Source organism: Agrilus planipennis, unplaced genomic scaffold, assembly GCF_000699045.2.
Source record: "Agrilus planipennis isolate EAB-ADULT unplaced genomic scaffold, Apla_2.0 scaffold197, whole genome shotgun sequence".
NCBI classification, from domain to species: Eukaryota; Metazoa; Arthropoda; class Insecta; order Coleoptera; family Buprestidae; genus Agrilus; species Agrilus planipennis.
Window position 1 is genome coordinate 583240 of NW_020438945.1, and position 23167 is coordinate 606406.

At 37.7% G+C, this 23167-nt stretch overlaps 2 protein-coding genes across 2 annotated transcripts in view; one reads left to right on the forward strand and one right to left on the reverse strand.

Moving 5' to 3' along the window:
- LOC108738806 (adenomatous polyposis coli protein) overlaps positions 1 to 22491 on the forward strand; it is a 48179-nt gene extending 25688 nt beyond the window's left edge. Inside the window, exons 3-16 of the mRNA XM_025974671.1 lie at positions 10074 to 10169; positions 11991 to 12224; positions 12324 to 12552; positions 13464 to 13685; positions 13746 to 13864; positions 13929 to 14117; positions 14180 to 15926; positions 15992 to 16136; positions 16330 to 16639; positions 16835 to 16992; positions 17053 to 17664; positions 17738 to 17829; positions 18124 to 21305; positions 21363 to 22491. Of these exons, the coding sequence (XP_025830456.1) occupies positions 10074 to 10169; positions 11991 to 12224; positions 12324 to 12552; positions 13464 to 13685; positions 13746 to 13864; positions 13929 to 14117; positions 14180 to 15926; positions 15992 to 16136; positions 16330 to 16639; positions 16835 to 16992; positions 17053 to 17664; positions 17738 to 17829; positions 18124 to 21305; positions 21363 to 21710 (7683 nt within the window). The 3' untranslated portion in view covers positions 21711 to 22491. The remainder of the gene's footprint in view (positions 1 to 10073; positions 10170 to 11990; positions 12225 to 12323; positions 12553 to 13463; positions 13686 to 13745; positions 13865 to 13928; positions 14118 to 14179; positions 15927 to 15991; positions 16137 to 16329; positions 16640 to 16834; positions 16993 to 17052; positions 17665 to 17737; positions 17830 to 18123; positions 21306 to 21362) is intronic.
- LOC108738780 lies at positions 4305 to 5807 on the reverse strand. The gene is made up of 2 exons (XM_025974672.1): positions 5490 to 5807; positions 4305 to 5019 (listed from the first exon to the last, which is right to left on the reverse strand). The coding sequence occupies exons 1-2, from the start codon at positions 5539 to 5541 to the stop codon at positions 4517 to 4519; spliced, it is 555 nt and encodes a 184-aa protein (XP_025830457.1). The 5' UTR covers positions 5542 to 5807; the 3' UTR covers positions 4305 to 4516.
- Positions 22492 to 23167: the final 676 nt, after the last annotated feature.

Genomic DNA, 23167 nt, shown 5'->3' on the forward strand with positions numbered 1-23167 from the left:
TCGTTGTTTTTGGTCAAAAGTGAGCTCGCGCGGCACCCACTTTGCACAGAGCTTTCTCATACCCAAATATTCGTGAATGATGTGATGTATACGTTCCGTTGATATCTGTAGAGTGTCTGCTACTTCATTCAATTTCAATTTACGGTCATTCAAAATCATTTTGTGAATTTTTTTAATGTTTTCGTCCGTAACAGCCTCTTTTGGGCGTCCACTGCGTTCACCGTCCTCGGTGCTCATTTCACCACGTCTAAACTTAGCATACCAATCCTTGATGGTTGATTTTCCTGGGGCAGTGTCCGGAAATTCGTTATCAAGCCAAGTTTTTGCTTCAACTGAATTTTTTCCCTTCAAAAAGCAATATTTTATCAACACGCGAATTTCCTTTTTATCCATTTTTTTCACAATAACAAAAGTTGCTTCACTAAAAATGCTATAATTCACAAACTAATGATCCGACAGCCATCAAATTTATAGACGCGTCTTTTGAAGGTTAGGACTAACGGGAAATCATATGGATTTAGTTCTGGTGCCGCCATCTATGTGTCAGGCCGGGGACTTTTCAATTGACCCTAGTACAATAGATCTGAAGGAGAAGGATCGCTTTCCATTGTATCTCCCCAAAATATCCTATATATTCGTCTGCCGTTGAACCATAGGACCCCTGCCAACCCTTCACATGAATGACCATACTGCAAATGCCCTTCCCCCTGGAGTGTTATCTGTCTCTCCAGGCAGATCGCCACAACACCTCCACTAGAACAAGCGAAAGCACATTTTCATTGTTTTTGAGAAGTTCTTCAGTAATCCCTTCCATTCGAGTCACAACTCCACTGTCTCACCCATGCCAAACGCACTACAACGTGCCGTTCAACATAGCTCCCTGTCAAAACCGGAAAATCAGATGTGTCCAAACCGATAGTGCCATTCCTAGAAATCTTCCTAGAAAATGCACCACAGCAGAACGAGAACTTTAGGACCAACTCCACGGAATCAAACGTATCACCAGACATACCGGACTGATGACAAATTCTCAAAACACTGTTTGCCACCGAGAAAAAAAAAATTTAAGACTTTCTCTCCCATCAACTACTAATGAGCGGTCGGTCCCACCTTCAGACTCCGTTTAGGATGAGAAAGATGAGATAGAGGAAATGAAGACAAAAGAAAGTGAAAGATTAATTATTTATCTGTGGAATATTACTGTTCCAGAATTTGCGTACGTGGTCCAAGGAAACTATAGAAAAACTTGGGCCAAGGCAGATGGATTCGGAAAATTGTCACGGAAAATCGTAAAACCTTCTGATATTGTAATAAAATTTTATTTTCTTTATTCAAACCCATCTAAAATGTCGAAACAACCATTCTCGTAAAATGTCTTTAATCCTACTATTGCATGAAGATAATAGACATTGATCCATTTGTACATCTTCTTCGATCCACTAAAAATCTAACAGTAAAAAACCTCCGCAGTAGATTCAGGATAGAATTTTACCAACCCTCTTGTTCCTTTGCTTACAGTAACTGTGGTTTAGGGGTAGTTCCTGACAATAAAAAATAGTTAACTCGATCAAAAAAGTTAGTTTATTTTAAACATCTATACTTCCGATGTTATTTTTATAATAATAATCGAAGACTACAGGAAACGGTAAAAAATACGTTGCACCTTTACGTCGTCAAAGCACTCAGTTTAATAGTTTGTTTATGGCATGTTGTACTACGTAAGTGTATGCATACTAATAATAATTATTGTTTACATAGTTCAGAACATTACAGTAGTATTGTATACACCTATTTAGTTTTTGCTTTTAACCAGTGGTGGTTCGTTGGGGAAGCTGTTGGAATAAAGCGAGAATATTATATCTGGTGTTACAAAATTTAGATGCCTAAGTTCTATTGTACTGCCCCAAGAACAAATTTGGCATACTAATAATTTATTTGGCATTAAACTATAAACCATATTACTCTTATAAAAACGTAGGATCGAACAAAACCTTCCGCCATGTTTTTTAGGCTCCGCCCATCTAACTGATTCAAATAGAAACAAAACAAGAAAATCAAGATAACCCAAATTTTTCACGTCGAAACGTTTAAAAAACTTAAAAGGAGTTTTTAAACTTTTTATGTTGAATTGTGGGTTTGTATTTAACAGATTTATTTTATATTCTAAAAGGTAGTAAAAATAATAAGCTTATATTATATAAATACCTACTTATAATATGAAAGGTTTTTACAATATCGAAGCCGAAGTGATATAGTATACTTAATGTACATCTCTGACCTACTATTTTAGTATCTTAGAAGTGGTTCCAAGCGGTGTTATATAAACATACCTACATTACAAAATAAAATCAGTTTTATTTCTCAAAGCTTTTAACGCTTTGAAGGGATATAGATTTTACTACATTATAATTCAAGATAAAATTCGTTTTTTATTTGTTTTAAACATAATTTATTGAATTGATATTATATTATTAACCTATTATACGTATTATTTCGTACAGGGGCGAATCCTGAGAATTCTCTAACAAATCACAACCTAATCCCTTTTTGATTGTAAGGAAATTGTTTTTCGCAATATTCAAATATTGTTTAATTTCGGTGAAATTTGAAGATTTCGATTTTCGTAAGAATTTTGGGGGAGGGGGGAAATGTCCCCACGGAAGAGGAGTGAATCCCTAGCAGAATGAAAATGTCTTTATTAAATTTTAGATTAAGCAGTTGCGTTTGAATAAGTAAACTTTTCGTTTACATGGCTCGAACATCATTTTATTTAAATCCCTTTTCAATTTTCCCAGTTCCACTTTACGTGATAACACAAAAGGGATACTTTTACGACAGTGTAACGTCTGGTAAACAGTGGAAGACTATGTCAATTTTGAAAGATAAAAGGATTCTTAAAACTATACAAAGAAATATATGTAATCGCAAAGGAACAAGTACAAAACAAGTCTTTGATACCGAAGAAAATCTGAAGGACTAAATGTATAGGGTTGTTCGGAAAGTCATTTCGTTTTTTTTTTTGTGGAAATGAAAGACAGTTTTCGTATAATAAACAAATACTTTATTAAATTATATATTGACCGTTCTGGTCCAACACCTTTTGCCATCTTTCTGGTAGTAGCATAATTCCACGCTCATAAAATTTTTGGTCTTTGCTGGCAAAAAACTGATCGAGGAGGTTTTTGACCTCCTCATTTGAGGTGAAGGTTTTACCGTCTAAAAAATTTTGGAGTGACCGGAACAAATAATAATCCGATGGTGCCAGGTCTGGAGAATATGGTGGGTGTAGCATTGTATCCCATTCAAGCTGTAAAAGCTTTTGGCGAGTGACCAAACTTGTGTGAGGTCTCGCGTTGTCTTGGTGAAACACTACACCTTTCCTGTTGATTAGTTCTGACCTTTTCTGTTGAAGTGCATCATTCAGTTTGTCCAGCTGATGACAGTAGACTTCCGAATTAATCGTTGTGTTATCCGGTAAAAGCTAAAAAAAAACGATTCCTTTAAAATCCCACCAAACAGACAGCATCACCTTTTTTTGGTGAATATCGGCTTTGGAAATGGTTTGAGCCGGTTCATCTTTTTTGCTCCATGACCTCTTGCGTTTGACGTTGTTGTATACAACCCATTTTTCGTCCCCAGTGATGATGCGCTTCAAAAACGGATCATTTTCGTGACGTTTGAGAAGCGAATCGCAGACGTCAATGCGGCGACACAGATTTCTCTCTGTGAGAACATGGGGAACCCATACATCGAGCTTCGAGGATAATCCCAGGCCTTTCAAGTGGTCATAAACTGTTGAATTTGATAAATTTAACCTCAATCCGATCTCACGTGTTGTTATTCGCCGGTTCACATCAACTAATGCCTTTATCGCGTCTTTATCAGCTTCAACCGGCCTTCCCGAACGTGGTGCATCTTCGACATCAAAATTGCCGGATCGAAATTTAGCGAACCAGTTCTGGCACTGGCGTACTGTCAACACACCTTCTCCATACACATCAGTCAATTTCTTTCTGGCTTGAACAGCATTTTTACCCTTTCTGTAGTAAAACAGTAAGATATGTCGAAAATGCTGCTTATCGCTCTCCATATTTAAAAGGGCACCAACCAAAAACTACTGCGTAGAATTAATTGGAATTTTTCACACACAAGCCTTGCTATATGAGCTCTCAAAGCATATAAAAATTATACGGCTTAAATGTGAAGTTGGGTGCAAAAGAATACAATTAAATCCTCTGTCTGGAAAAAACGAAATGACTTTCCGAACAACCCTATAATTTGAGTTTGCAATGCTATATTTCTATTTAAAATTACTAAAACCCAGTTGAATTGTTTATAAAATTTGGTCGTTTACAATAATTGTTGTTTCTTGACGACATCGGCGTCATAATCAAACAATAAAACTGCAAATTCTGAAGAGCGCTTATATTTATTGATTACAAACAAGTTGTGTTGCAAACATAAAAAATTTCTTGGCTATTATCACTTTTATTACATACATGTATTGTGTTATTGCTTAATGTGTCGTATCAGGCATTTTAGCGTCGGCGTCGGTGCGAAGTTCGGGGGGTTTGTAGTCGACATCGTTCAAAACAATCGGCGTTTCGCGTACATTTTCATCCACTGATATTTGCGAAACGACACACTGGTCCGGATTCTCCTTTACAAGACTTATTTCCATTTCGGAAATGATATTAAAACATTTGGATTTCGCCAGGACCTGCATGAAAGGCGGAAATGTCCTAACTGTTTCCGCTAGATATGCGAAAAAGTTTCTCAAAGCGTCATTGTCCCGATCGATTGTGTAGGGATGGTGGCTCTTGGTGCCATTGAAGTGATCGTACGCTACCCCTGTTGCATTCGCCGTTCTTAGGCCGTCCATGGCGCTTGTTTGGGAGTAGGAATCGGGATAGTCGATTTCGTAGGATCTGGGAGATGACGAGGTTTCGTTCTTTATACATATTTCTTCATTTGCATTCGACATATCTGCAGCTGATATTAAATTGAGTTCTCTAGGATCTGTAAGAAAGAAATATGATTTTTTTTTGGCAAATTGACTCTAAAACATCCTGAAATTTTAAAATTGTTCGACCAAAATAATGACCATTTTACTGGAATAATTCAACAAATTTCGTCTTTTTCATACAATTATATTATGGAACTAACTCACTGTTAAAACCTTTAATATGTCATGGGCCTACTTTCGACACCCAGTATATTATCGTTTATTTAGAATCTAATCCAAAATGGTCAATTCGGTCATGTTCGAGTGGAAGGAAACAATTGGCAAAAGTGGACGGGTTTAAATGTGTACATTCAACTGTATAGTTAGTTGCATACATTCTAATAACATATGATAACCATTAAATTTTTGTTTGACCTGTACAATTGGTTTCATATTCATATAAGCAACGATAGTGTTAATAGGGAGAAATTGTCACTCCCAAAGCGCCCCCGATATATTTTATAAAAGTTTGTGCCTTTTTTACCTGATGGTGATGGGTCGTATTTTATCTTAAGAAACGGTATTAAAAATTCCATTTGTTTTTCGTATTTCCAACGTTTCGACCGCTTACGTAATTTGCTATCGTTGATACCCTTATGGTCTCGATACGCTCTTCTAAACGATCCTCGCAAGTTTGACCAGCGTTCTCTGCACTTGTGAACTAAAACAAGAAAAAGAAGCACACTCCGGTGTGGCAAAATATTTTCCTAGCAATATTAGAAATCGTACCTACCTGGTTGTGAAATTTGTTCTGCTATTTCGTTCCATATCCTCTCCTTTCTCACAACATCGCTATATTTGGGCAAAGTGCAGTCATACAATTCCCAAATCCTCTGTCTGGAAAAAACGAAATGACTTTCCGAACAACCCTATAATTTGAGTTTGCAATGCTATATTTCTATTTAAAATTACTAAAACCCAGTTGAATTGTTTATAAAATTTGGTCGTTTACAATAATTGTTGTTTCTTGACGACATCGGCGTCATAATCAAACAATAAAACTGCAAATTCTGAAGAGCGCTTATATTTATTGATTACAAACAAGTTGTGTTGCAAACATAAAAAATTTCTTGGCTATTATCACTTTTATTACATACATGTATTGTGTTATTGCTTAATGTGTCGTATCAGGCATTTTAGCGTCGGCGTCGGTGCGAAGTTCGGGGGGTTTGTAGTCGACATCGTTCAAAACAATCGGCGTTTCGCGTACATTTTCATCCACTGATATTTGCGAAACGACACACTGGTCCGGATTTTCCTTTACAAGACTTATTTCCATTTCGGAAATGATATTAAAACATTTGGATTTCGCCAGGACCTGCATGAAAGGCGGAAATGTCCTAACTGTTTCCGCTAGATATGCGAAAAAGTTTCTCAATGCGTCATTGTCCCGATCGATTGTGTAGGGATGGTGGCTCTTGGTGCCATTGAAGTGATCGTACGCTACCCCTGTTGCATTCGCCGTTCTTAGGCCGTCCATGGCGCTTGTTTGGGAGTAGGAATCGGGATAGTCGATTTCGTAGGATCTGGGAGATGACGAGGTTTCGTTCTTTATACATATTTCTTCATTTGCATTCGACATATCTGCAGCTGATATTAAATTGANACCCCTGTTGCATTTGCCGTTCTTAGGCCGTCCATGGCGCTTGTTTGGGAGTAGGAATCGGGATAGTCGATTTCGTAGGATCTGGGAGATGACGAGGTTTCGTTCTTTATACATATTTCTTCATTTGCATTCGACATATCTGCAGCGGATATTAAATTGAGTTCTCGAAGTTCTCTAGGATCTGTAAGAAAAAAAAATTGAATTTTTTTGGAAATTTGGCTATCTAAACATCTTGAAACTTTAAAATTGTTCGGTCGAAATAATGACCATTCTACTGGAATAATTTAATAAATTTCTGTTCGACGCCAATTTTTGAGAAATCTTGTTGCTGAAACAATAAACACATTTAAATGTTTACTAATTCATGTCAATTTGGACATGTTCGAGTGGTAGGAAACAATTGGCAAAAGTGGACGGGTTTAAATGTGTACCTTCAACTGTACAGTTGGTTGCATACATTCTAATAACATATGATAACCATTAAAATTTTGTTTGGCCTGTACATTTGGTTTCATATTCATATAACCAACGATAGTGTTAATAGGGAGAAATTGTTACTCCCAAAGTAGTACAGTCGTTTGGTTCGAAAAATAGTGGTTACCTGGAAAGTCTTCCGGGAGTTTTGAAAATTGGTAATTTTATAGATTTTGATGTGCTCTTTCGGAATTTCGACTTTGCCACCTCGTATTTTTGCCGCTCGCGCCGCCATATTGAAAAAATGGCGCCAAAAAGCAGTTTTTTGACAATATCTCTTTTCCGACTCGTTTTACGATAAAAACAGTTATATACAAAATGAAACTAGAGACAATTACCTACAATTTGTGTATCTACCTTTTTTTCATAAAGTTAATAGTTTATGCGTACGAGCGCCGTAAAGTGTACTCCAACACGCATTTTGGCCAAAAAACTCATTTCGACACCACCTTGAAGTAGAGTAAGCGGCGCGTTCTTTTTTTAACGTGATTTAGAAAAACATTTAGTTTCATATTGTTATAGTATGTCTGAAGATAACGTCCGTGGGTTTTTTTTGTAAGTTATGCCATTGTACTTTAAACAAATACAAGTGTTAACAGAATTTCTTTTATTTAAAATTTAAATGCATATTAATGCATATAATAATGCATATTTTGACGATTTTTAAAACATATTTGCATGCATATATTTGCTATTTTTAGTGCATATATTCCGAACTCTACTGATGACTCAGACTAAATATTTCTATTGAGCTCTACCAAAACACGCGTTGGAGTACACTTTGCGGCGCTCGTACGCCAAAACTGTTGACTTTATGGAAAAAAGGTACATACAAAAATTGTAGATAATTGTCCCTAGTTTAATTTTGTATGTAACTGTTTTTATCGTAAAATGAGTTGGAAAGGAGATATTGCCAAAAAACTGCATTTAGGCGCCATTTTTCCAATATGGCGGTGCGAGCGGCAAATATACGAGGTGGCAAAGTTGAAATTCGGAATGAGCACTTCAAAATCTATAAAATTAGCAATTTTCAAAACTCCCGGAAAACTTTCCAGGCAAAACTACCAAATGACTGTACTAAAGCGCCCCCGATATATTTTATAAAAGCTTGTGCGTTTTTTACCTGATTGTGATGGGTCGTATTTTATCTTAAGAAACGGTATTAAAAATTCCATTTGTTTTTCGTATTTCCAACGTTTCGACCGCTTACGTAATTTGCTATCGTTGATACCCTTATGGTCTCGATACGCTCTTCTAAACGATCCTCGCAAGTTTGACCAGCGTTCTCTGCACTTGTGAACTAAAACAAGAAAAAGAAGCACACTCCGGTGTGGCAAAATATTTTCCTAGCAATATTAGAAATCGTACCTACCTGGTTGTGAAATTTGTTCTGCTATTTCGTTCCATATCCTCTCCTTTCTCACAACATCGCTATATTTGGGCAAAGTGCAGTCATACAATTCCCTATGTTGTCTCACAAGGGCTATTAGCATTTCTTCGTCTAGATCGTCGCTGTTGTCCATCTTACTGGTTTTTACGATAAATGTTCTTTCTTTATTTCTTTTTGTCCCTTGGAAAATTAAAGTTTTTCCTGTCGTGTATATATGACGCACGTACAACGGACCCTTTCGGTTAGTTTCGATTGACTTCAGGCGTCTGTCTGCTACCCCCGTTCCCGTTCGGGGCGGTGGTGAGAGCCAGCCATCCAGGCAACCAAGCAGGGATGCGATCGAACATTTTTGCACGGACGCTACCGAACAAACCACGAGACGGCCGGACAGATGTCCCAGTCGAAACAGCGAAACAGGGGAAAATTTGTTCAAAGGGAAAGACAAATTTCATTTTATGACACAACTTCGTTACGCTAAAGTTCAGGGGAAACGTTTGAGTTATGACTTTTAGCATTAAATTGCTAAATGTTGAATGGATAAATATTTAGACACTTGGTTTTTAAATGGCTAAATATGCGCAAATATGTTCGGTTGTTGTTAGTTTTAAACTAAAGGTTCATTTACTTTTTTCAATACATTGACTTTAAAACCCAAATGTACCTTTTGTTGATGATTCTTCATTTTTCCTACAAAAAACTAAAATACAAATATTTTGTTAAACGGTTACGTTGAATCACCAATTTTGAGGCATTCGAAATGTAATAAAACAATTGGAATAGCGTGGACGGGTCTAAATGTACTGTATAGTTGGTTGAATACATTCAAATATTTATTTGACGTATGTAGTTGGTTGCATATGTATACATTAAAATTTACATCATAAAATTATCTATTGGAAAATGTTAAGTTAACGCATTAAAGGCTTAAGCAAGGTGATGATGGGAAATAGTCTTAAGTACTATGGGTTACTGACATAAGGTCGTCAGTCCTAAGACTGGTTGGACACGTACCTCCACTCTTTCCTATCCTGAGCTAAACTTCGCATTTCCCTGAAACTAGAACAGCCCACATCCTTAACTATTTGCGAACAGTAATCTAATCTAGGTCTACCTGTACCCCTATTAACTCCTGTTTCTGCCTCTAATATGTCTCTGACTAGACCTTCATGTCTGAGAAGGTGTCCTACCAACCTATCTCGCCTATTTTTTATTGACTTCCATAGAGTCCTCTGTTCTCCTATTCTTTCCAATACCTCTTCATTTCTAACCTTTTCTACCCACGATATCCTCATCATCCGCCTATAACACCACATTTCGAACGCTTCTAACCTTTTCTTTTCCGCCGCGCCCACTGTCCATGTTTCGCACCCGTACAACGCCGTGCTCCAAACATACACCATTAACTTAACTGACAAAGGTACCGCTCAAATAGAAGAGTTACGACGATATATAAATATTACAATTCTTGTTTCTGTGAAGTTGTCTAAAAAAGAAAATGCAGATACAATTTCAATTTTTATTAGTATCTGTGAGTTTATGTAATTTTCCTATAAGTAAATTACGTATAGGTAGTATTTTTTCTTTCCTATTTGTTTTAGCATTTAGAAGATGAAACCTTAGTTCGTGATACTTATTCTTCACCGCGCAAGATGGAATCCGTAGTGTTTCAAAGACATCGCGACGATGCACCTGACGTAAGTCTTTTAATTAGCTTATAGAATAATGTTTTATGTCGAACTGAAGGTTCTCCTTGATGTGAAACAGAAACGAAGACTTTTGTCTCAAATCAAGCTTACAAATTTACCTACATTCCTGCATATAACTTGTAAAATATAGAGCGTTGTTGTTTGTCCATTTATTTCTTCAAAACAGTAGGTACACTTAATTGAAACCCAAAATTAAATATGCTTTCAAATAGGGCCGCTAAGTATTGTACATGTGTGTTTCGTATATTTCTTTAGTTGATAACTTTGGTTTAATATGCCACCATGTGTTCTTACAATCTGAAAGAAATTGAACCACGTCTGCTTTATGTTGCTTAGTAATAATACTTCAAAATTACATTGCGTCAAGTCGTTATACACTGTAAAATTATTTGAGTATGCATTTGTAGTTGAGGTCGATACACATTCGCGTGTTCTTTTTTAAGATAAAATTAGCAGCGGCAATTGTTGTTAGTCTTTAATTTTAGCAGTGAACTAAGTGGATAAAACTTATACCTTCAGCTGTAGTGTACGTATTATACATATGTATGTATAAACCGTGATAATGTTTATTAATAAAATAGTAATTTATATCGCCGTACAAAATTAATAAGTAATTAATTATTTGACACGATAAATGCTGAAGTCCTTTAACATAAATATTATGCACAAGAAACAGTTCATTTTAGCGGTATTTTGCTTTTCCCCTATTCGGATCCGTCAAATGGGAGGAGCCTAAAAACATGGCGCCGATTAGGGAAAATTTATCGTAGTTCCTATAGTGTACCGTGCAATTTCCAAGTTTTTAAATTACGATAAAATGATAAGTATTGACACAATATGTGATTGGGCTGACACAAAGCCTTGGAAAGGAAATTTCGTTGAAGGTGAGCGTGTTTTTAATGCCAATCACATTATAAAATTCGGAAATAACAAATCCGGAAGCTAGCCTTCAAATTCCGTCAAGTTTACTGCCTACTTTTTACAAACTTCGGATTTAAAAAGTGATTCACGTTATATAATTGGTGAGGTGATTCTGGGTGATTTAAGCAATATCATATCAATGACTTGCACGTGCAAAGCCGATTTAAGAGAACGTTGCAAACACATTATTGCAACTTTGTTGTATTGCAGCAGGTAGGTTCTTAACCTCAAAATACTTATATCGTATCATTAGAATTGTGTTAAATCAATTACACAGGAATAAATAATTTCTCACTTAGTAGGATTCTAGTTTTAAATATTAAGGTTATGGCTGATGGTAAATACATGCTGAAATATAATCATGTGCATTAAAATGACGTGAACAAATTTTTATTCCGGAATTCATTTCTTTGATACCTACTGCTTTCATCCGAACTTCTATTAGTTTACTTTTTCTCTAATTTTCCGAATATATTTTTTACATATATAAAACGGTTAGTTTTTATTGGAAAGTAGCTAATGTAGGTGAAGAGTGAAGATCTATGTCTGAAGTGCTATTGCAGCTATTCACTGAACATATTTACTTTTTATTTGATTTAACTTTAGAAGAAAACTTCGTCGACTCCATCATCAAAAAAATTTTTACTTTTTTAACGTGTTTTATTATTTTAATAAACAATTTTACAATTTGCGTGCACAGTTCCTATGTAAATTTTTCCCTCATTCGAATTATAAATTTTGCCACCAGATGGTGTATGCCCATTTGACGGATCCCAATAGTATTTATAAGGGTAGAAAGGGTGATTGTAAAAATAATTAAAATAGATACGTGAAAAATATGTTTAATATTTTCGCATACATGAAAATTATTGGCGGGATTATTTTTAGTACGATAGGGTACCAAGTACAAATGGAGAGGGTGAGACAGTAAGTAGTGGTGATGCGTTTGGAAATAGCGCACCAAGTGCCACTGCATTGTCTGTAAGCAGTGAACCTCCATCAAATAGAAACAAGGGCCTTTCTGTCTTATATCATGGTACCTGGCCTGTAGAACGCGCCATGTGGAACTCGGACCCCACAAATTTAGCTCCACCGCCACCTACATCCCATTACAATGGATCTGTACGTTTTCATTTTCATTTCTTAATTTGTTTGGGGGTTATTGTTTAGCCTAGGTAATGTGGGAGATTCGGGTCAATATATAATGAGCGTATCTTGTAGGAGATGGAAAGTGTAATTAGTTTCGCTTCGAGTTCAGGAGGTGCTCCATTGGACAGGGTATTGAGTAGCCCTGACAGGTCTCGAAGGTCTTCTCAACAGCTAGAAGCAAAGGTCGATATGGTATATAGCTTGTTGGCTATGTTAGGGGGGCAAGAACATGCCGATATGGGCGAAACATTACTTGCCCTGAGTACTAATCCTGAAAGTTGCATGGCCATGAGGCAATCAGGTAACAGTCAGTGCCGTTTTTTCCAGTTTCTTTTTTCTTTTTCGTTAACACGTCTTTAAATTTATATAGTACCTATCAGGTGGATCGACTTTTTCCAATTTTTTGTCTGCTAAATATTGAATAGACTAAGGGTGAGCGTTTTTAATGCGTTCCCCCCAATGAGGTTTAAAACGATGCCTATCAATAGGGGAAGTCCGGGAGAGTTGAACCGCTTTTTGTTTAAAGTATCGTATTTTCTTATAAATAAGTCTTAGTGATTCAATTGTAATAATAAACAGTAGCTTATTTATTTAGGTTTACTTATGCATAATTACTTTTTCGATATTATAGTACTGAAATATGTTATATATATTTGAATGAAAAATGGGATATGAGTCANAGAGAGACATGAACCACTGAGCATATCTCCCGCACCCGCCATGGTTCAAGCCTCCCGCATATACTACTTTGACATTAAATTTTACTCACAGGAAATACAATCAGCGAGAAAACACTTAGCTCACGTCAAACTCCAATAATCAGGCAGTACAATAGTAATGAGAACAATACGTACCTCTATAAACACGGTCGCAATTTCAAAACTACATAAATTAATAAAATTTAACACCTTTCCGAACTTGAGAGCCAAATAAACGGGCCATTGTAAAAAATGGAAGGGTGCTTGTTATTGGCCTCCCCTGTTCTACCAATGACGGTCTTGGCTTTTCGTTAGCGCGAAATTTAAGTTGAGTTTTAAAAGGTGGTTCAACTCTCCCACCTGAGCAAGTCTCCCGGACTTCCCCATATGATTTTTTCGTTCTTTCTTTAATTTGACTTCCAAAGACGTTTTCGCGTAAAAAGTGGCGGAAACAAACGGGCACTGCCTACTCACTCCTTGTCGGATTGTGTATTTCACGATAATGGATTTGTAGGGTGCATTCCATTACTAGTCCAACTGGTGCAATCCGACAAAAATTCTACCACGCGAAAGAAAGCTTCACAAGCTCTCCACAATTTGGTCTATTCAAATCCGGACGAGAAGCAAAAGAAGCGGGAATGTCGCGTGTTGAAACTTCTGGAGCAGACGAGGGCTTACATCAGTTTTCTCAGAAACCAGACCGATTTTAATCCAGAAGATTTGACTTTAAGCGAAGGTCCGTATTTTCTATAGAAAAGGGTTTTGACAAAGAAAAATCAACGTTTACCCTTTACAGACGGCGATAAGCATCCAGTACAAACAATGGCTCATCTCATGAAACTGTCGTTTGACGAGGGACACCGGCAAGCCATTTGCCATTTGGGCGGTATCCATACAATCGCCAGTTTAATCGAAGTACGATATTTAACGTTTATGTTTAATTAAAAAAAAATAATAAATTCCACACTCCCCATTGCAGGTGGAACACTCAGAACATGGCAACAACATCGAGAACACTTATTGTGTCTTGTTGAGACGTTATGGCTGTATGGCTCTAACTAATTTAACTTTCGGAGACAGCGGCAATAAAGCCCTGCTTTGTAGTTTGAAAACTTTTATGTACGCTTTAGTGTCCCAATTGGAAAATACCAACGACGAGTTGTGTCAGGTAAATGGAAATTATGTAATTTTTTTTAAGAACTAGGTAACGGTGATTCTATGATCATCCAGGTGACTGCAAGTGTCTTGAGGAATCTTTCGTGGCGTGCAGACTCCACGAGCAAAGAAGTCTTACGAGAAATTAGTGCTGTTGTCCAGCTGATGAAAGCGGCTATGGTTAGCAATAAAGAAAGCACGTTGAAATCGATACTTTCGGCACTCTGGAATCTCTCTGCTCACTGTTCAGAGAACAAGGCCGAAATATGTGCGGTTAAAGGTGCTCTGGGATTTTTAGTCGACATGCTGTCCTACAAATCCCCCACAAAGTCGCTAGCCATTATCGAAAATTCCGGAGGGATTTTGAGGAACATCTCCAGTCAAATCGCTGTGAGGGATGACTACCGTGAAATTCTCCGTCATCACAATTGCCTTCAGGTTTTGCTTGATCTTCTGAAATCTCCCAGTTTAACAATTGTCTCTAACTCGTGCGGAACCCTTTGGAATTTATCGGCCAAAAACGCTCAAGATCAAGAGGCTCTCTGGCAAATGGGTGCACCGGCCATGCTGCGCAGCCTTAACCATTCCAAGCACAAGATGATTGCAATGGGGAGCAGTGCTGCCTTAAAAAATCTAATAGCTTCCAGACCATCACACAACCTGGTAGCAGAACTGGATTCTACCGCAAAAGCCATGGACTTACCCGCTTTACCGTCGTTAGGCGTCAGGAAACAGAAAGCCCTAATGGAAGAATTGGACCAGAACTTGACCGAAACGTTCGAAAACATTGACAAGGATTCTCCCACCAAAAACAACACTCACGAAGAGAAATTTAACTTTGAACAGTTGAACAAGACGTATATCCACAAGACCAAATGGGACGTGGGACGATCTGGAAGCCAGGAGTACATGTCTCTTACTGAAGGAATTGCGGGACGAGAATCAAGAAACTGTAAGAGTGACACGTGTCTCGACGACGACTTGAGTAACACATTTCGAAGCCTGAGTATCGACCATCAGTTTGTTAAAATGAATAAGTGTGCTGCTAACTTTACCAAGCTCCAGAACGACTTTTCCGATCGGTACGACGAATCGGAGCTACCAGAAAGACCGATCGATTACAGCCGGAAATATAGCGATACGAAATTACCTCAATCTACATTCGTTGGGTCTTCTAATGCCAAAGTGTCTCAGTTGGAGGAAGAAAGTTTCGGTATCTATGCTGAAACAGACCTCGATCAACCTACCGACTACTCACTACGTTATGGAGAAGACGATTCAGATCCGGAAGATATATGTTCGCAAAACAAATCTCATGATTTCGTAGCGGATACTGTAAAAACCTACTGCACCGAAGATACACCCTACGAGACACCTTTCAACTTTTCTACAGCTACCTCCATGTCAGATCTGAGAGACGTTGACAAGCAACCGGTCACCGATAATGACAAGATAAAAACGGATACTACTCATCAAAAGCCTTCTAACGTTGACGACGAAAAAGACCGTTGCTCTGTGGAGGACGTCTCAGAAACGGAAAACAGACAAGAGACCGCTGAAAAACCGCCAAAATCAGAATTTAGCTCCGGCCTTATGTCGCCAGAAAAACCTGTACGATATGCAGAAGAGGGAACCCCAGGATACTTTTCGAGGGTCAGTAGCTTCGGGTCTTTGAGTTCTATGCCATTGAATGAAAGCGGTAAAGCTGGAGAATTAGAAAAAGTGCCCAAGACAGAAATAACATGTTTCGAAAATGTTCCTGATACTAGTAGAGCAGAGGTGACTAAAGACGAAGCGAAACCTGTTGTAACTGCTTCTGAAGGTTAGTAAAAACAATTCGGGGCGTTTTTTGTGTTGGGAATTAATTGTACCCGTTGTTCTTTACAGGAAAGGTGGTCAAATTTGAACGAGGTGTCGAATACCATGAGGAAACACCTCTAATGTTTTCGAGGTCCAGTTCCTTGGCATCTTTAGACAGTATTGAACAGCATTCCATCCATGAGGATCGTGAATCGATAGTTTCCGATTTTAGGTAAATTTCTTATCTTCTGACCTTAATTTATTTTTTTGCAAACGATTAGTAGTAAAATGCACAAACACTATCGCAACCTAAATAAACACTCGTTATCTTCTTCTTATCTCGACTTTGCATAGCATGTAAAGTCGTGGCTCTGACCATTTTCATACGTATGTATAATGTTAGCCATCATATTTTCCCTTTACAGTCGTCTGACTAGTGGCATAGTGTCTCCAAGTGAACTTCCGGATTCCCCGACTCAAACCATAGCTCCGAGCCCTCGAAGACGAAAATCTTCTCATGATTACCCGTCGACTTCAAAGGGAGTTTTCAAGTCCCCCGATTTGAAACAGAATCAGGTCCCTCCAAGGCCTTTGCACAAACCCAGCGTTTTCGAAGATAACGTCACCAAATTCAAGGAGGAGAATACACCAGTGCAGTTTTCAACAGCTACCAGCCTCAGTAGCTTAACCTTTGACGATAACGAAGGAGGTCTTTCCAAAAAGGACGGCAAAAATGTAAGTTAGTTGGGTATTTAATTATCATTCTATTCATAAAAGTTTGGTGGGATATACGTATGAATCAGATGTGCAAATAAAAAAGTTTAAACAGATAAGAGGTTTATAAAACGCTTAAAACAGATTGAAGGTATAATCTTATCGTATTTTATTTATTTTAGGCATTTTTATTAAATTATTTATCGTTGTTATCAGGGAACATCTGTTCTGACAACAAACGAAACCGTCATGGAAGCTACAAAAGAAACAACAGAAAAGCAAGATGTAGGACAAGAAAAGGAAGATGACGATAGTGAAGAAGAAGACGAACACATTTTGGCAGCTTGCATAAGCGATGGCATGCAAAATAATAGGTAGGTAAACCATTAACTTTTATTAATTACATTTTAATTAATAACAATCACTTTCGGTAGGCACCGCCAATCAAAAGAATGCTCGATTTCGTCACGGATTCTACCATCAGCTATTGATTACAAAAGTCCTTTGACGTCAATTCGTCTTCCTGGAAATGGTGCTGTATTAAGACCATCATCGTCTGCGAATGTTCGCTTGGCCGACGTCCACTCAGACACCCTTCACAGTTACTGCACGGAAGACACCCCTGCAATGCTAAGTCACGCTGGATCCCACTGCAACTTAAGCACTCTCTCGACCGTTAACGAATCGCCACCTACGAAAACAGACGAGACGAACGACCTCTCAGACGATAGCAGCAGTGCCCTACTGGCCGAATGTATCCAATCGGCCATGCCGAAGCCACGCTTAAAACCCAACGACGTTGGAAATGTGGTAGTGACGCAGCCGCATATGCAAACCAGTACACCACTTGTCAAGACACGAAATAGGCCTAATACGGAAGGGGCTGCACGTAAAGAAGGCGTAGTCAAACGGATTAACCCATCATGTTTTTTGGGGGCCAAGGACGAAACGGAAAGATACGCTGTTGAAAATAGTCCTTGTCATTTTTCATTAAGGTCCAGTCTATCAGACTTGACTATAGATGGAAGCGTGTGTGGTGTTGCCAGGTAAGAAGGATCTCTACTTCTCTTCAATTAATGGAGTGAGTGATTATTTGTTTGCTTCTTGTTTTATCCCCAGACGAATTAACAATGCAGTTGGGGAGACGGAAGAGAAAGCAAGAAAATCTGAAGAAATTCTTTCAGTTGCTGGCCCCAGCTCGTTGGAAAGAGGTAAGGAAATAGTTTGTGTACACTCGCCTTTTTTAAGTTGTTAAAGGTTTAATCGAACGGAAACGCTAAGTCAAATGATGATTAATAGTTAATACCGTATTAAACTCACCGAAGCAAAACAGTTTTTACGGTTTAATTCGTTCGTTCATTCACTAGACTAGACTAGACATCATAACGTTGTGATGAAATAATCGTTATTTGTTTGTACTTCTTTTGACTCTTATAAAGTAGTAGTAGTATCAATAGTTGGTGCCTACCCCTTCCAATAATAATAATATTATTTATTCATTTAAGGGAACATTTCGAACGTCAATCTTTCTCGAAGAGACTCCCTTTCTTCTCTTAGCGTAGAATCCTTTGAACCGACAGAACAAGAGCAAGCGCTTTTAGAGGAATGTATATCGTCTGCTATGCCGAAAAATAAACTTCAAAATGTCTGCGAAAAATCTTCACCAGCTCCCACAGGATCTTCCACGAAGTCGCCTAAATTAACCAAGAGAGAACGCGATTTCGCCTTTCGTCCCATTAATTGGAGCGAAAGGGAAAGGGAGAAGGACTTGTGGCAGGAAGAGGATTTGGAAGAAATAAAGTTGACAAAGACGAATTCAAAAAACGTATTTGTCACGTCTGCTGCCGGGATCACGGTGCCAAAGAAAGGCGAAATGTGTCCCGATCTTCTAGCTACGGTGGCAGGCGGCGAAAACACCGCAACCGAGTCCGCTCCAGGGCCGAATCACAACCCAGAGGATCAAGGGATGCGAACACCAAACAATATAGCAATACGGGACAACCGGTGTTCACATTCCGAAGAAAGGTGCTCGACCGTACTCACGAAGAGTGGGTCTAACACGGCGAGAACTGACGATGAATCTGGTTATGAAACACGAATAATATCCGAACAAGACGATAAAACACCAACTGACATTAAAATTGATAATCGAATGCTCGATCCTGATGCAATGATAGAGTCGTTGGATCGATTTACAGCAGAACTTGTCTCTCAGGCCGAAGTCCATCTCAATAAAGATAAATCGACAATATCAACCACCTTCGAGGGTGATACATGGAATGACGATGATGTTTCCTTCCCCAGTGTATCAGGGAGTGCTCCAAATGTTATTACCTTCAAAAGTGATTCTGATACACCCCCAGAAGATTTTAAACCCCAAGAAATCCTCAGTATTGATTCGGTTGATGGCCAGGATAAGGAAGAAGATAAGAAGTCGAATGATTTCTCTTCATTAGACAGTAACACTATGACAGAATCAACTTTAATAGCGATGGAAGCTACAAAGATGGCGACTGTCATTCAGAATCAAGGTGTAATGACCCAGAGCATTGCTAGCATACATTCCTTAGAGCTGGACCTTATCGAACCACCTTCACAAATGAACTCATTAACTAACAGTATTAATATAGAAAATATCACGCCCAAGCACAGTCCAAAACTGGCTAGAAGGAAAAAGGTGCTTCAGCCAGGTCTCATTGCACGTAGGGCATTAAATCAACAACACAATCAAACGTCTAGCTTAGATAGTTTATCAAATTTGGACAGCATAAATCCACCGTCAGGAATGTGTGATGTCCTAGATATGGAAGGAAGTGCCAACAGCATCCCAAGTCTTACTAGTGAAATAGCTGACTTAAAACTAGATTTTATTGCTTCCGGTCCTGTCACATGCAACTTTGACAAGTGGCAACCCCCTAATCCTATTTTCAAAGTTAAGCAGCCTTTAAATATGTTACATGCAATCGAAAACAGTTCAATTTGTGATTTAGAACATGTAAATCCTCCTTCACTTTTAAATGAAATCACTGATATGAATAGTTCCCTTGCTGACGTCGAAACGTTGTTTGAAGACGCCAACACTCATGCCAAGACAGAAGATGATATAACACTCTACTCAGATGCATTAAATACCACCCCAATACCTTCAGATTTGGCCTCTAGCAGTGCAGACTCCACACCCAAAAAAACCAAGAGCCTAAACAAACGTCTCACACCAAAACAAAAAAGAAATTTGACACGTGATCGATATAGGACGTATACCATTGCAGCGGAGATGGTTGTTAGCGAAGAACATAAAAGGTTGACGGAATCACAAATACTCGAATCGTCTGAATCAAATAAAACCACTCCAAAGGAGAGGAGACAAAATGACAGAAACCGTTTTCAAACCCAAGTACTTGACGAATCTGTAACCACTGCGCTGCAGAAAATGCAAACTGAAGCACTTCTATCTGCTGGAGAAGCAACTGGAACTTCGTCAGCTACATGCAGTCCACAAAAGGGTTCGCCAAAAATTCGAAATTATGCTCAAAGACGTCTTGAGAACAGAGATAGGTTTAAAACACGTACTCTAAGCGAGTCTAGCGTTTCTCCAGATGTTTCTAGTTCTTCCCCAACTCATAACGAAGACCTACATAGTCTTATAAGAAGAGAAGCCAACCTTGTTGTCAAATCTCTCAAAGAGGCTCGTGCTGCTGCTGATGAGCTTCTACTAGATTGCGAAACGCTGAGTTTGGTTTCAAATGACGATGATTCAGAACATAATTCCAACTGTTCCATAAATTACAGAACCTACACGAAGAGTACTAGTACCAGAAGAGGTAGTTTCTCTTTAGTTAAACAGCCGCCACAGTTACCAAAAGACCCAGTTCCTTTGGAATGCTCACTCAATACTTATGGCGATTCAAATTCTGAAAGTGACAAAGAACCTATGACCCCTAAAACACCTCAGAAACCTAAAATTGTTAAGCCGTCAGAGACTTCAGAAGAAAAAGAACCAGAAAAGGAAGCAGCAAAAACTGTAAGAGGACGTAGGAAACCACTATATTCGAGCGCAAAACCTATCAGAGAGATAACCTCCAATCTTGTTAGGAATGTGACATCAGTCCTTAAAAACAGCGCATCATCCCTGACTAACCCTCAAAAACAATCAAAACTTATTCCATCGAAACCACCAGTTCCAAAATACCAGTATAAAAAACCTGCGTCTCCACATACTCAGACTAAGGTCGTAGCAAATCCAAGAAAAAGCACAGGAAGCCCTAAAGGGGGAAGTTCAGGATCTGCAAGCGCCAGTAGTTCGAAAGTGAGCAGTCCTGTAAGGACTCCTAGTTCCGGTAGCATGAAATCAGGTAGCCCAAAAAAGACCGTCGTTACTAAAAAACCTGTCATGCCAACTGGAAATAATGGCATTAGATCTCCAGGAATGACCAAAGTTACGCCTGTTGGTAGTACTGCTCAAACGCCCCCCATATTAGAAAGACAAGGGACATTTACTAAAGAAGACCAAGACAGCTCTACCAGCAAGAGTGGTAACAGTAGAATTCCCACTCCGTCTGCCACAAGGATAGGAAGCACTTCCAGGATAGCAAGGCCAATTTCACAACCAACTCGATTCATTCCTAAACCCAGAACAACTCCCCAAACTCCTGAGAAGGTTGTTAAAAGCCCTCCACCTGTTGGAAAGGTTAGTATATTGTAATTTATTTTTATTCAGATTATACTTTAATTAATAACGGTTTAGGTGGCACCTATGAAGTCCATGAGTGCTGATCGTTCAAGACGACCTGGGATTCCATCGAGTAACATGTTTACAAGGTCACCGAGTGCCGATAGTAGAGCAACAACGAGACAAATGGTCGCCCCCGTACAAACAAACGAAACGAAAAACCTTCCTAATAGGCCAGTTAGTAGCATCACGCCAAGGTCTACGAGTAATTCCAGTATATCTTCAAATGGATCCAGTTCAAAGAAACAACAGGTTAGTAAAATAGCTAGTTTATGGAAGAAAGTGGAGGAACAGAAGAATAAACCCCAAAAACCTGACTCACGCGTTTGGATTCAACCTAATAAGCCAGAGGTTTTGGATTAATTAGTTTTTATTTAATTTATATATTATAACAAATGTGTTTTTGGTAAAAAAAAGTAACAATTACTTGACTTTTTAAGGTTTTGGGACCGTGATTGTGCTTATTGTAGTGAAATGTTTTGCCTGTTTAATTCTGTATTTTTTAAGTGCCATTTTAATTGAATTCCATGACTGATAAATAATTTTATGTGACAGGTTTTTATGTGTTTGTTTTTGATTTAAAGGAAATAAAGTCATCACATATTAACCAAAGAAATTATTAACATAACAATTAATATTCGGTTAAGACTGAAATACAAAATATAATAATAATACGTACGTTTTTAGTTAATAGGAATTATTTGTGATTTAATTAAAGAATATTTTTGGGACATTTCGATAAGCACATCATGTTCTTCAAAAAAATAAAAAAATGTAACGTTCAGTCAAGGTACATATATCTACAATAAATGTTAAATAACATCTGTCTCAGTGTCGTTAGGTATTTATTTATTGTAAATGCTTATTTTCTAGTCAAATATAAACGAAAAAACATTTTCTGCATTGAGCCTGAGATTATTGAGTATTGGTATACTAGGTTGTGTAAATAATAAAATAAATAAATAAGCCTTTATTCATATTAAATTTTTATGGAAGCTAGCTTTCTTTTCGTATAAATAAAAAGAATGTTTTTAATATAGATTTTGATAGTGACAAAGCTAAAATTGCCATTATTTTTAATGTGAGTTTTTAATTGAGTAGATCCTTTGTATTTCGTTCTACATAAATAAACACTTTTAGCATATAGGTAAATTTGTTTAACTTTTTTTCTGATAAGGAATACAAATTAGCAAGTAACAAAAACCTTTTATATACCTATTTAATTAATTCCTAACCAATTATTGAATACCTTCCGAAAATATTTAAAATGTTATTGTATTTTTGGTATTCTACGTCCGTTAAAAAGAGTGCGGAACGACTGGCATCGCGGTTCACATATGCGTGGCTAGTTCTTGCAGACGGTCATGAGTGGAATCAAATGAAAGACATATGTGTCTCAAATAAATATTTGCTGAAAATGTCGAAAAATTTTAATCGTAGTGCCATCCACAACTAAAACTAAGAATGATTTGGAAAATCGCTCATTGTGAGTGAAACTGGCGTCGATATAAACTAAGGTAAGTCAGAAATAATTATAAAGCGTGGTATTTTGAAGATACCCTTATTAAAACTAAGTAACCCTAATTATTTTTAATCACATTTATTTAATGTCTAAGGGATAATAGAAAACAAATTATTGATTATTATAATTATTCATTATTTTCTGTTAGTTTTGAGATACGTAGTAATTAGGTATATATTATCTAAATACAATTATATTATTATTCATTAAACAATTACAATTAATAAAAAAGAAGGAGGTACAATGCGAAATAAATTAATTTAATTGATTAGATAATAATTATAAAAGTAATGCTGAT

What these genes read in the sequence shown, in the direction of transcription:
- LOC108738780 (XM_025974672.1), bottom strand. Translation starts at nt 5,541, where the DNA reads ATGGAATTTTTAATACCGTTTCTTAAGATAAAATACGACCCATCACCA. An exon ending in ATACGACCCATCACCATCAG is followed by an intron (nt 5,020 to 5,489) that starts GTAAAAAAGGCA and finishes TCTTTCTTACAG; the next exon opens with ATCCTAGAGAACTCAATTTA.